Source organism: Grammomys surdaster, unplaced genomic scaffold (assembly GCF_004785775.1).
Source record: "Grammomys surdaster isolate TR1022 unplaced genomic scaffold, NIH_TR_1.0 97, whole genome shotgun sequence".
In the NCBI taxonomy this organism is placed as follows: Eukaryota; Metazoa; Chordata; class Mammalia; order Rodentia; family Muridae; genus Grammomys; species Grammomys surdaster.
In genome coordinates this window covers 6,002,207-6,016,348 of record NW_021604576.1, presented here as the reverse complement: position 1 = coordinate 6,016,348, position 14,142 = coordinate 6,002,207, and the positions used below count along the sequence as shown (strand labels likewise).

The 14,142-nt window shown below is 35.6% G+C and overlaps 1 protein-coding gene across 1 annotated transcript in view; it reads left to right on the top strand.

Moving 5' to 3' along the window:
- Positions 1-14,142, top strand: part of Cnbd1 (cyclic nucleotide binding domain containing 1) — a 268,986-nt gene that overhangs the window by 53,333 nt on the left and 201,511 nt on the right. Inside the window, exon 4 of the mRNA XM_028779994.1 lies at positions 6,235-6,384. Coding sequence (XP_028635827.1) covers positions 6,235-6,384 — 150 coding nt within the window. The remainder of the gene's footprint in view (positions 1-6,234; positions 6,385-14,142) is intronic.

Sequence of the window (14,142 nt, the reverse complement as noted above, 5' to 3'; positions counted from 1 at the left end):
CTCTGTCTCTGTCTCTGTCTCTGTCTCTGTCTCTGTCTCTGTCTCTGTCTCTGTCTCTGTCTCCACTTTAAATGTTTTATGTGATAATTGAAAGACTAGACACAGGTAAGCAGTGAAGAGCTACAGTGCAAATAGAGTTAGCCCAGGATACTTCCAACTTTGCGCAATCATAAAGTCATAATCAGTCAATCAGTCTTATGGAATCTTTAGTTTTTGAGATTTATTTCCTATATGTGTGTTTGTCTGCATATATGTCTGTGCATCACATACATACAACACCTACAGAGTCTAGAAGAATTCATTGGATCTCCTGGAATTTGACTTACAGTTGTGAACCACTTTGTGGGTGCTGGGAATTGAATCTGTTTCCTCTGGGAGAGTAAATAGTGCTTTTAACCAACTGAGCAGTCTATGAGCTCATAGAATCGTCAACATCACTTTTGTTTCTCATAAGAACTTTATTTTATGTAGTATATAGATATTTCACTACTTGCTTTAATGTCGCTTTTGTATTCTTCCTTGGGTCCAAAATCAAACACATTCTTGTGAAAAACAAAACTAGTGCATTATGGCAAAGAGATGACAATATTTAGAAATTGCCTATATGTGTAGGATTTCTTGGCATTAAGCTAGAAGACACGAGAAACTTTAGGTCTGATTTGTTAACAACATTTTTGCCATTAAAATGGTGATTGTAAATGTGAAAGGTGGATTCTGTTAAAAAGTGCAATTACTGTTGCCTTTGTTATGAAGGTTGTGATTAGAAGCATGTGTATGTGTGTGTGTGTGTGTGTGTGTGTGTGTGTGTGTGTGTGTGTGTGTAGGGGTGGTGGCTGGTAAGTTCTAAGTTGTTCTACATGATTAACACATTCTAACTTGGAGTTGTAGAAAATTTTAGAAGTGAAGTAATATAAAGAAAAAGACAGGAAATAAAGGGATCCATGAAATAACTGAAGAATTCATCCACTGTTGGAAACTATGACTACTGGGCATGGAGTTGAGAACGTTTAAGATTAAAAAGAGAAAAAAATCTGCCAGTAGAATTTCAGTACTCTGTGGCAGACAGGATTTCACAGCTCTTCAGAATACCTACAGGGTTATAAACTCTATTGTAGTAACAGTGCTCTGTTTGTTTTTTTTATTGAGGATATATATATATATACATATATATGTATATACATATATATGTATATACATATTTATGTATATATATATGGACAAACAAGCCAAAAACACCCCAAAGATTGTAATTACAAGTCAAGTATGTTGAAATCTGATAAGCTGAGAGTCTTCCATAGAAGTTTTGCATTTGGAATTATTCTAGCTTCATAGTGAGATTTTATGCCAGGGAAACAGAAAAAAAAATGAATTCCCTTATGGCTAAGGAAGTCTTTTCAAACTGTTCCCCAAGCACTCATTGGTATTTCTTCTCTTGAGAACTCTTTGTTTAGTTTCAAAGCTTTTTAAATTGGTTGCTTATTTTCTTGCTCACTCTTTTTTGTGATTTTTTTTTTTGTGTGTATAACCTGGACAGAGATTCTCTGTCATTTATAGCTGGCAAAGACTTTCTTCCATTCTGTAGTGTTTTCAATTGCCTGACTTCTTTGGATGTACAGGAAATTTGGTTTCATAGGACAGCTCTGTTGACTGTTGTCTTTATTTCCTGAGTGACCACAGTCCTATTTAGAGATTCCTTACACATACATTTTGAATGCACCCCAATTTGTTCTCTAGTAGTTTCTGAATTTAGGCCTTATGTTGAAGGCCATGATCCACTTGAAGATGATTTTTGTAGAAAATGAATATAAACATAGACTTTCATTCTTACATCAGATATCTAGTTTCCACAATACTATTTGTTAGAAGGTAGCTTTTATTTCTCTAATATATTTTCGAGTGTTTTTCAAAAGTCAGGTGGCTGTAGTTGCAAGGAATTATATATCAGCCCTTGATTCTATTCAACTGATCTATGTTTCTCTTTTTCTGCCAATATCACGCTGTTTTTATTTATATGGTTCTATAGTATAACTTGAAGATTAGGTCTAATGATACCTTCAACACTATTCTTTTGGTTCACACTTGTTTATCTGTGTGCATTTGTGATTCCATATGAATCACAGTATGTAAAGAATGGCCCTGGACTTTTGATTAGAATTGCATTGAATCTGTAGATTGCTATCTGTAGGATGGCTCCATATTTTTCTAGTCAACAAACTTGGAAGATCTTTCTAACTTCTAAGGTCTACTTCAAACTATTTCTTTAGTGTATTAAAGTAGCCACTGGAGAGCTGATCATATCACAATGGATAGTACCAGATACGTGCTCATATGGATCTCCCTGATTATCACCATAAAAACAAACTAGTAGTACATTAAAGTGATAAGGGGATTTGTAGGTTTGGGGCTAGGAGAATTGATAGAGGAATCAAGGAGATAAGAGAGAGTGGTAGTGAGAATAATCTGAATGCATTACATACCTGTATAAAAATACCTAAGAATACAATTGTAAAAAGAAAGCAAAAAACTTCAAAATTAAAATAAAAACAATTCCCTTAAAAATTTTATAGGAAAGAATAAACTCCTGACAAAGCATTATAACATAAAGAATCTTCAGTATTGTCATTGAGTTAGTTTTGTGTTTGCCATTTACTGACAGGCATGGAGCCTGACCTTAAGAATAGTTTGTATACACACTGAGACTCCTTTGGAGAAAAGTAATTTTTTATTGGATATTTTATTTATTTATATTTCAGATGTTATCCCTTTCCCCATTCCACCCAAGAAGCCCTCTATCCCATCCCCTCTCCTCCTGCTTCTATGAGAGTATGCCCCACTCACCCATCCACTCCCACCTCCCCACCCTTGAATTCACCTACACTGGAGCATCCAGCCTTCATGAGATCAAGGACCACCTTTCCCACCAATGTCCAACAAGGCCATCCTCCACTACATTTACAGCTGGAGCCATGGGTCCCTCCCTATGTGCTTCCAGGTGGTGGTTTAGACACTGGGAACTCTGGTTGGTTGGTATTGTTGCTCTCCTCATGGGGCCTCAAACCCCTTCAGGTCCTTTAGTTTTCTCTCAACCCCTCCATTGGGAACCCCATGATTAGTTCAATGGTTAGCTGCAAGCATCCACCTCTGGATATGTCAGGCTCTGACAGAGCCTCTAAGGAGACAGCTATATCAGGTTCCTTTAATTTTTTTTTTTTGTTTTAGCTCTCACTGTGTATCCTTTCTCACTAACTCTTTTCATCCCTTCCCATTTTATCTTCTCATTCCAGCAGCACCCTCTTTCCACCCATAGCTATCTATTCTCTTTCCCCTTCCAAGGATGGTTCAACCAACCCTCCAGCAACTTACTCTCTACCTAATCTCTGTGGTTATACATCCACATGTAAATGAATAAATACCATATTTATCTTTTGAGGTCTGGAGTATTTTACTTGGGGTAATTTTTTTCTAGCTACATCCATTTAACTGTGAATTTCATAGTTTCATTTTAAACTGCTTAGTAATAATACACTGTGAAAATATGTCATGTTTTCATTATATATTCATCCACTCATGAATATGTATTTCATTTCCAATTTCTGATTATTATAAATAAACCATTAATGAACAAGGCTAAGTAAGTGTCTCTGTAGTAGAATTTAGAATCCTATTGGTGTATGGCCAATAATGGTATAACTGAAATTTGAGGTAGATTGATTCTCTTCTTCCTGAGGGACTATACACAAAGTAATTTCCGTAGTAGCTCCACAGGTTTGCACTCCACCAGCAATCAATGACTGCGCCCCTTACTCCTCATCCTGGCAGCATGAGCTGTCATTTGCTTTGTTGATCGTGTCATTCTGACTGGTATAAAATGAACGTTCAAAGTAGTTTTTATTTGCATTTTCCTGATAACAAAGGTGTTGAATACTTCTTTGGTGTTTCTTACCCATTTGTATTTCTTCTTATGAGAACAGTCTTCTCAGATCTGCACCCACTTTTTAATTGGATTGTTTTCTTGATGTCCATATATGTTGTCCTTTATACATTTTGATATTAATCTGTGTGCTGGATAGTTTTATGTCAACCTGATACACTCTAAGGTTATCTGAAACAAAAGATCCTCAATTAAGAAAATACTTTCATGTGGTCCACTGTACATAAGCCTGTAGGGCACTTTCTTAATTATTGACTGATGGGGCAGGGCTCAGTCCTTTGTGTATAATGCCATCACTGGACTGGTGGTCCTGGTTTCTATAAGAAAGCAGACTGATCTAACCATGTTAAACAAGACACTAAGCAGATCCCCTTCATGGCCTCTGCACAAGATCTTGCCTCCATGTTCCTCCTGTCCTGCGTGAGTTCCTGTCTTGGCTTCCTTTGATGATGAGTCATAATGTGGAAGCACAAGCAGAATAAACACTTTCCTCTTAGGTTCATGTTGGCTGTGGGCTTGCAGGCAAGGATCTTTACTCTTATCCCTTCCGTCACTTTTATCATGAAGGGGTAGATTTTGTCAAATGTCTTTTCTGCAACTGAGAAAATCATTCTTTTTTCTTTAGTTTGTTTGTGTGACGGATCACGCTTATCAAATAATAAATGTTGAATGATCCCCACATCTCTAGGATGAAGCCTGATTGATCATGGGGTATGAACTTTCTAAAATGTTCATGGATTTGCAAATTTGGTTTGTAACTCTGTTAGATTTTTATATGGTTTAGATATCAGGGTAGCTAGAGTCATACAAAGAAATGGGCATTGTTCTTAATGATTCGGTTTTGCCAAATAATTTAAGGAGTATTGGCATTAATTATGTTTTGAAAATTTTGTAGAAATCTATGCTAAAACCTTCTAATCCTGGACTTTTTTCTTTTGGTTGGGAGTATTGTAATTACTTCCACTATTTCTTTTGGGGTTATAGATATAAATTACTTATCTATTCTTGAATTTTTTTTCCTGTGGTATATACTGAGAAAAGTACACATTTATTCATACATGTATTTAGATTTTTCCAATTTGGGGATGTTTATATTTTTAAAAATATGTTCTTGTTTCTCTGTCTTGTCTTAATACCTATTATGTTTTTTGATTTGTCTCATTTTTGTCTTATATATCTCAGCTAACATATCTTTGCCTTTCTGTGCTGCTTTTTTATTAATTAATATATTCATTTCACATCCCAATATCAGTACCCCATCTCCTTCCAGTACCCCCTCACACAGATCCTTCCCACCTTCCTCTTTCTCCACTGAGGGGCACATCAAGTCATTGCATGACTAGGCACATCCTCTCTTACTGAAGTCAGAAAAGGGTGCCCAGCTAGGGGAACTGGATGTGTGCTTCTTCTATGTCTCTATTTTTTTGTTGTTGTCGAGTACCTCTATCTCTGTATGTGTCTCTCTTTGAAGAAATAGTACACCTCCTGAAATTTCCTTAGTTTATAAGTATTAGAGAAGTGTTGTGCTAATGTTATAAGATAATGTATATATAACGCACAGCAGAGGAACCAGCACACTTAATAATGCAGCAAATGCTAGATGTTAATGGGATAGTTTACTGCTGTTATTCCACAAGAAGTTAAGTTTACTTAACTTCTAAATTGATTCCAATTATATAAATGACCTAATCTATTTTCAGGAATTAATTTGTTCCTGTTTTGTTTATTTTATTCCCTATTTTCTTTTCTAAGGTGAATATTGCATTTTAATCTCTGTTTCTTACACTTTCAAAAACAACATAAAATCTTGGAGAAATGAACCAGAAAGAGTTCAGGTTATCACTATTTTCTACATTTATTGGAAGACTACAGTGTATAATAAGCCATAGAAAATGAATATGATTGTGGTGACTACTTTTAAGGTGTTTGTAGTTTATAATTGGGAAATGACAATTAAAAAGTTGTTCTATGTGCCAAAACCACTGATAAATATGTCTGTTGTATGGAAAGGGAAGAATAGTTATTGGTTTGAAAATTTTCTGTGAATTATATATGTTAAATGTTTAGAGGTTATAACATAATCAAATTAAATGGTAAAAATAAATACATTAACTTTAAACTTAGTGTACAATGGAGTACAAATATACCTCCATTAGTAACTGAAAAAAAAGAAGAACTCAGAAAGAATGCTATTCAAATGTTAACTTATTATCAAACAATGCATTTCTACTATTGAGAGTAAATTAAAACTCTATGTAAACTTTTTATGTATTGTGAAATACTATTATTGTTTCCTTGTTCAGAAAATCTGGCTTAAAGGTAGAAGAAAGAAAACTCCATCGTAAGTCACACAACATATCTCTGTATCTCAGAGAAGCACGTGGTGGCCCTAGGATTGATGAAGAAATATCAGAAGAGAAGTTTCTGGAGTTCTTAGGTATCTTAAAGAAGCTGTGAGTATTCTTAACGGAACAATTTATTTCACCGAAGACTATCGTGACTCATTGTTTTCAGTTGGTTGCTTGAAAATGCATGTGCATTATTCATGACTTAGCATGAGTGATTGGATCAGAAGAGGAAGGCTTGGAGCCTGTTCTATGGCAACAACCTTCATGAACTCAGTATTCATGGCAAGCTGTGAATAGCTACCAGTTTTTAGTTTCATGTTTCAAGAAAAGCATGTAGTCCGTACTCATGTTGAGTAAAAAATTATGCTTATGATTTCATTAGTTTTTGAATAGTTGATTACTTTTCACAGAACTTCAACTGTCTTTTCCATCACACACCCTTTAAACACACTTAACTTTTATTACCTGTCATTTCCTGAAACATTTTGTCTCGTAACTGGGACACCACTGCTTAGTGGTGGAAAGAAGAGAAAGGGAGAGGGGAAGAACACATAGACAGGGAAGAAAATGAGATTATAATAAAATTACATCATCTAACACTCCTCATTCCTCTAAATTTTCTCATGTAACTCTCCTCACTCTCTTTCAAATTAATGGCCACCTTTTAATTAATTATTGTTACATACCTATATGTTTATATACAAACATCTAATTCTCATGGCAGTTCTTTGAGACAGATATGGTGAGTTGTTAGAACAATACGTGTACTGAAATCAGTCTTTGCACTTTTATAAAATTTGCCTTTTCTCCTTGCCTGCTTGATACTAGTGCTTTAGTATTATTGTTTATTAAATTATTATATACTTGGTGGCTTAAATAATGTGCATTTTTATATCTGTGTATGTGTCCATGTGTTTCTTTTTCATTTTACTATCTTTAGGCATAGTGCATTTGCTCTGCTTAATATGTCAAAGTTCCAACCAAGATACATAGTGAGCTGTGCATTTCTGAAACAAGAAATGCTGTTTTATCCTATCAACAATGTCCTTTGCCTTACAGAAACTTTTCAATTTTATGAGGTCCCATTCATCAACTCTTGGTCTTAGAGCATAAGCCATTGGTGTTCTGTTCATGAAATATTCCCCTGTGCCCATGTGTTCGAGACTCTTTCCTACTTTTTCTTCTATTAATTTCAGTGTATCTGGTTTTATATGGAGGTCCTTGATCCATTTGGACTTGAGCTTTTTACAAGTAGATAAGAATGAATAGATGTGTATTCTTCTACATGCTGACCTCCAGTTAGATCAATACCATTTGTTGAAAATGCTGTCTTTCCCCCGACCCGTCACTGGATGGTTTTAGCTCCTTTGTCAAAGATCAAGTGACCATAGTTGTATGGCTTCATTTCTGGGTCTTCATTTCTATTCTCCTGATCTATCTGCCTTTCTCTGTATCAATACCATGCAGTTTTTATCTCTATTGCACTGTAGTACAGCTTTAGGTCAGGCATGGTGATTCCCCAAGAAGTACTTTTATTGTTGAGAATACTTTTCCCTGTCCTGGATTTTTTGTTATTCCAAATGAATTTGCAAATTGCTCTTTGTAACTCCATGAAAAAAATGACTTGGAATTTTAATAAGGATTGAATTAAATCTATTGATTGCTTTCAACAAGATGGCCATTTTTACTATATTAATTCTGTCAAAATTCAAGAGCATGGGAGATCTTTCCATCTTCTGAGATCATCTTTGATTTTTTTTCTTCAGAGATTTGGAGTTCTTGTTGTACAGATTTCACTTGCTTGGTTAGAGCCAAACCAAAATATTTAATATTATTTGTGAGTGTTGTGAAGGGAAATGACACCCTTTGACAAATCTTAAAGGAACAGTATGTTCTGATGAGTACTTTTCCTGAATCTATGCATAATTGGCAAAGGGGAATACTTCAAAAGAAAACACTTTTGAGGAGAAGTAAGCACTGAACAACAAATACAAGTAGAAGCTGCTGACAATTCTGAACTTTTAAACAGTTTTGAACATTATGGATATGTAATTTAACTCATTTATGAATGAACTCAACATAAACTTTTGTGTTCTTTTTAATAATTTTTCCAGCATTGGAATTTCAGGAATATCCAGCATTTTACTATCCATGGAGCTTATATTCTTAAATATAAGTGATACAGTGCACTGTGCAACACACTACTCAGTGGTCAGGGCTTTGGAGAAGGGTAATCAAGCCTCAGCATTCAGAGCTTGGTGGAAACAATCAGTGAAATTCTCTCCGATGGGTGACAGGATGCGATATTGTATGAAATAAGAAGGTAGCAGCCAAATGTCTCAGAGAAATGTGTTCTGTGCTAAGAAGCATGGTGTGAGTCTACAGCATGGTTTGTAGTACAATGCCAGTTAGAAGAACACATTCCTGAAAAGTACACAAGAGAGGAGTACTGGGGAGACAGGGGAGGTCTCAGAAGGACTCAGGAACCAGCTCAGAGACCGTGATGGAAGTTAATGCTGGTGGATTGTGAATGATCCATGTCTTTGTTGTCAAACTGTGATTGTCATAAAGAGATTCAGTATAGGCTGTCCGTCTGTTGTGCTGGCTATAACACCACCAGCTTCTAAAATATGATTATGAAATCCTTATAGAAAACAATTTCTTATTTATAATCCGACACTCTTTAAAAAGGTGACTTATATGAGTTTGGGGATGGTCAAAGAATGCAAGATGCAGAGAACTAAAAAACAATCTGTGAGCAGCTTGAGATCCTTAGAGAAAACTTGGCCCAGTTGTTATCTCTTCTACTTTCTCCAATTAAAGATGCTTCCTTCGAGGGAATGTGGTATCTGAAGATCATTAGGTTTCAGCAGAGCAGTGATGCAGAGCCACTTCTCAGGAAGGACTCAGAGGACCCACTCCCTGAAAGAAATCAGCCTATTAGCTTTTTAGAATTGGGCTGTGTAAAATCCAAATGCAGCCTGGCTCTCCTACTGTGTCCTCGAGTGAAGTGGTTCATAAGATGAGGTACCACAGTCTGAGACTTCATTTCCAGGCTATGTGCCAATCAGAGTAACACGACACGAAGCTATCAATTTTGAAGAAATGCCGTGCTTGGAGGAAAGCTGCTTGGAAACTGGTTGGGAATGTTCTCATCTAGAAACAAGAACCTTCATTTGAAGCTGGGCTAATAAAGAATTGTGTAGTATAGTTGCTTTGGCAGAATAGATATTTCTGACAGGAACCGTGATCATAGATAGTACAGAAACGTGATTAGAAAAAGGCAAGCCGGGCGGTGGTGGCGCACGCCTTTAATCCCAGCACTTGGGAGGCAGAGGCAGGCGGATTTCTGAGTTCGAGGCCAGCCTGGTCTACAGAGTGAGTTCCAGGTCAGCCAGGGCTGCACAGAGATACTCTGTCTCGAAAAACCAAACCAATCAACCAACCAACCAACCAACCAAACAAACAAACAAACAAAAAAGACAATTACTTGAGATGAAGTACCAAAGAACAAAAATGTAAACGTTGTTGTCATCATATAGATATTATGAAAGAGCATGGTACTAGGTCTTGATCTGTTTGTAGCAGTAAGAGTCACAGTTTCACTTGGGAGGCATGTACTGTACTCATCAGAAAAAACCAGGTAATGAACCAGACTACTGTGAGCATTAGCTCTACAGTCTTTGGAAAAATTCTACCTTTTAATATTCCATTCACTTGGGCTGATGAGGTGGCTCAGTGGTTAAGAGCTGCCCTTCAGTTGGTGGTTTAGTGCCTGGGAACCCTGCGGGGGGGTGGGGTCTGGTTGCTTGATATTATTGTTCTTCCTATGGGGTTGCAAATCATTTCAGTTCCTTCAGTAGTATCTCTAACTCTTCCCTTGGGTTCCCAGTGCTCAGTCCAATGGTTGACTGCGAGCATCTGCCTCTGTATTAGTCAGCCTCTGACAGAGCCTCCCAGGAGACAGCTATATCAGGCTCCTGTCAGCATGCACTTCTTGGCATCCACGACAGTGTCTGGGTTTGGTGACTGTACATGGAGCGACCCATGGCTCCAGCCGCATATATAACAGAGGATGGCACCCTCATAGAAGCAGGGGAGGGGAGATGGGATAGGGGTTTTGCGAGGGGGGGGAGGGCTGACCAGGAAAGGGATAGCATTTGAGATGTAAATAAGGAAAAAAAAGAGAGAAAAAAAAAAAGAGCTGCTCTTCTAGAGGTTCTTAGTTCAATTCCCAGCAATCACATGGTGGCTCACAACCATCTATGGGGGATCTGATGCCGCCTTCAGGCAGTTGAATGTATATGCAGCAGAGCGCTCATACATTAATAAATAAAATTTAAAATATATATTAAAAATATTCAGTTCAATAATCTATAATAGGGATAAACTAATATTATCCTTATTGTTCTTAAACCCGAATGAATCAAAATTGTTTTGTATATACTTCATGTGAATGAATTAAAAAGGTTCTTTACCATCTCAAGATTATTCTTTCCTTATGAAAGAATATATAAATTTCCCTTATGATATATGAACAAACAATAACTGTAACTTATTTATTATATATCTGTATTAGTTTACAAAGTTGACCATAACATTTTATACTATCATTTAATGTTTCATGTTACAGTTTTTCACATATTAATGTGCTTTTTAAAATGTATCTTTATACTAATCTGTAGTTTAGAAATAAGCAAGGTCTTCTACTATAATATTTCTACTAACATTATTACTATACTAATGTATTAGTTCACAATATATTTTAAAATAAGCCTTAACTCTATTGGTTTAGGTGACTTTTTTTATATTTCAAGGTAGAATTTTTTTCATAGAAATGTTTTTAAACTATAACGATAATAGGAACACATGAGGCAACTATGACATCAGATTCTTATGGCCTAACTGGAAGATTTTAATATGTGTTTTACTACAGATTTAATAACATAAAGAGTCTTGTGTACAGATGTATTGTAAGAGTTATCTATAAACTATAAGCACAGATAATTTCTTAAAAATGCAATGTCTAACAAAATTTTACATTGCCTTCTCAATGTACTTACTAAGTTCTCACAAATACTTCATGATCTTGTAAACCAATTCTAACTTTTCAAATAGTATTAGTTTACACATATACAACTGGGTTTACAAATATGGGCATTCAGTTTTACTATAAGGAGTCATCATGATATGCAAAATAGGTTTTAGAAAGACTTAGAAAATAAAAATCAGATCATCTCAAACCTAGAAAATCATGTGTCATGTAGATACTTCTCATAGAGTATGGGTCTACATTGCCATTTTGTAGGTCAAACTCTAGATATATCTATAGAAATGTTTCAAACAGTTTGTCTTTTAATAACTTACAAAATAACCCTGTTTGTCATCTGCCTCTTCTATCCACTAAATATCTGTTCTGTGGGTCCCTAAGTACTCAAGGGTTATTTGTTCTATTAATTTGTTCTACAAGTCTTAGCTTCCATAAAAGATGAGACAGTAGTTCCAATGTGTAGTTTCCTCATATGTTTCCAATATCTATTTATGATCTATAACTTGGCTATTTTGGACTGTGCTTCATTGAACATGGATGTGCCAGTGTCTCTGTGGTATGTTATTATTATATTGAAAGGTATGGTAGGGAGTTCTAGTTTATGGTCATTTGAGGAAATGCTATACTGACTTTCCTGGTCTGTATAGGTTCGCATTCTGCCAGCAGTTTATAAGGTTTCCATTTGCCCATATTCTCACTATTTCTCATTAAAGAGATCTATTCTGAGAGTGGGGAACCTTAGTACACATTTCACTGGGTCAGAATGTTGAACAATTTGTTTATTAGCCATTTGTGTTTCATTCCAGGGTTGCAAGGATAGTTCAACATACAAAAATTCATAAACACGATCAATTACATTAATAAGAAAGGCTGAAACTGCATGTTCAAATCCATAGATACAGAAAAAGCTGCTGCTGAGGTCTAATATCTTTCCATGATTAATGTTGTGTAGAAACTAGGAGTAGAAGCAACACACTTCTACAGAGTAAAGACTAACCATAATAAACCTATAGACAGTATTATAACAATAGGGGAAGAACTGAAGACAGCTTCAATAAATCTGGGATACAAATGGGATTTCTACTCTTTCTGTCAGTAATTTGTACAGTATTATCTAGATCATAAGACAAAAGGTAGGTAGAAAGGGATACAAAGAGGAAATGACAAATTCAAATTATCCCTATTTACAGATAATATGATACTATCTATGAGAAAATTTATATACTCTATTCAAAAACTTTTAGAACCATTAAGAACCTTTAGCAAAGGGGCATGTTGCAAATTCAGTATGGCCAAATCATTAGATTTATTATGTATCAATAGCAAACAAACTAGAAAACAAATCAGGAAAGCAATGCTATCAATAATAGTTTCAAAACTACCTGGAATTATGCCTAACTAAAGAAATGAAGAACTTCTACAGTGTAAGTTGCTTGGGCAGAAAACATCTTAATTTTTTTATATGGCCAAGTGATTTTGTTATTTTATTTATTTACATCCCCATTCCCCGTTTCTGCTCCATAGAAAATTCCTATCACATCCCCCCCTCCTTTTGCTTTTTTTTTTATAAGGTCAGTTCTAGGTTGAGGAACTAGCAATACAATAGATGCAAATAGTCAAAGAACTAAACATCTTATAAATATAGTTCTTACTCTATTAATATGAAATTCCAAAATGAAAAAAAAAATAAAGTGATGAACCCTCAAGTTAGGTGTCACCACATCCTATTCCAAGTTATATTGTTCCATAGCCTTAAAATAGCTTGGCACTGGCACAAAACAGGTGCATCCATCTATAGAGTGGAATCAAAGACACAGATATAAACTCACGCAACCACAGCCACCTCATTGCTTACAAAGATTCTACAACCACACATTGGAGAAAAGGTGACATCTTTACTACATGGGTCTAGAAAATTGGAAAATAAAGAGCTAGATCCCTGTGGTAGTTTCAATGGAAATGCCCCCCACACCCCCAGTAGGCTCATGTGTTTGAATTCTTGGCCCCCAGTTGCTGGAACTGTTTGGGCAGTATTGAAGATGGGGTCTTGTTGAAGTAGATGTCCCATAAAAGGTAGGTTTTGAGGTTTCAAAAGACTTCTGTTGTATTACCAGTGTCTCACTCTTTGGTCCCTGGTTGTGTCTCAAGACATGACCTCTCAAATTATTACTTTAACTCCGTGCCTTCTGCCATGCTCCCAACATGGATTCTAACCATCTGAAACTCTAAAACCCATATAAACTCCTTTTATAAATTGTCTTAGTCTTGGTGATTTATCATAAGGATAGAAAAAGAATTAAGGCAATCTGTGTTCTTTAATATCTGCAAAAATCAGTTCTATACACATCAAGAATCTTAGCATAAGACATAAAAGTCTGCAGTCATGAAATAAAACAAAGATAAAACACTTTGAGATATTGTCATAGGCAAGGACTTTCTGAAACAAAAGCCAGTATTTTAGGGAATAAAATGCAGATCTGACAAACAAGTTTAAATGAAATGGAAAAGTTGCTCCCAGAAACAAACAAACAAACAAACAAACAAACTAAACTAAACCAACTAAACAACCGACCAAACCAAAACAAAACAAACCAAAACAAAAACAACAAAAACAAAACAAAAGAAAGAAAATACAGGTTGCAGAATGAAGAACATTCTTAGCAAACATTTTAACAGAGAATTAAAATCCAGGATACCCAAAGAACTAAATAATATCTGAAAACACCTGATTGATACATGGGCTAATTAAACATAATTTTCAAAGATAACATATGAATTGCCAAAGAACTCACATCTTACAAAGACATCTCCAA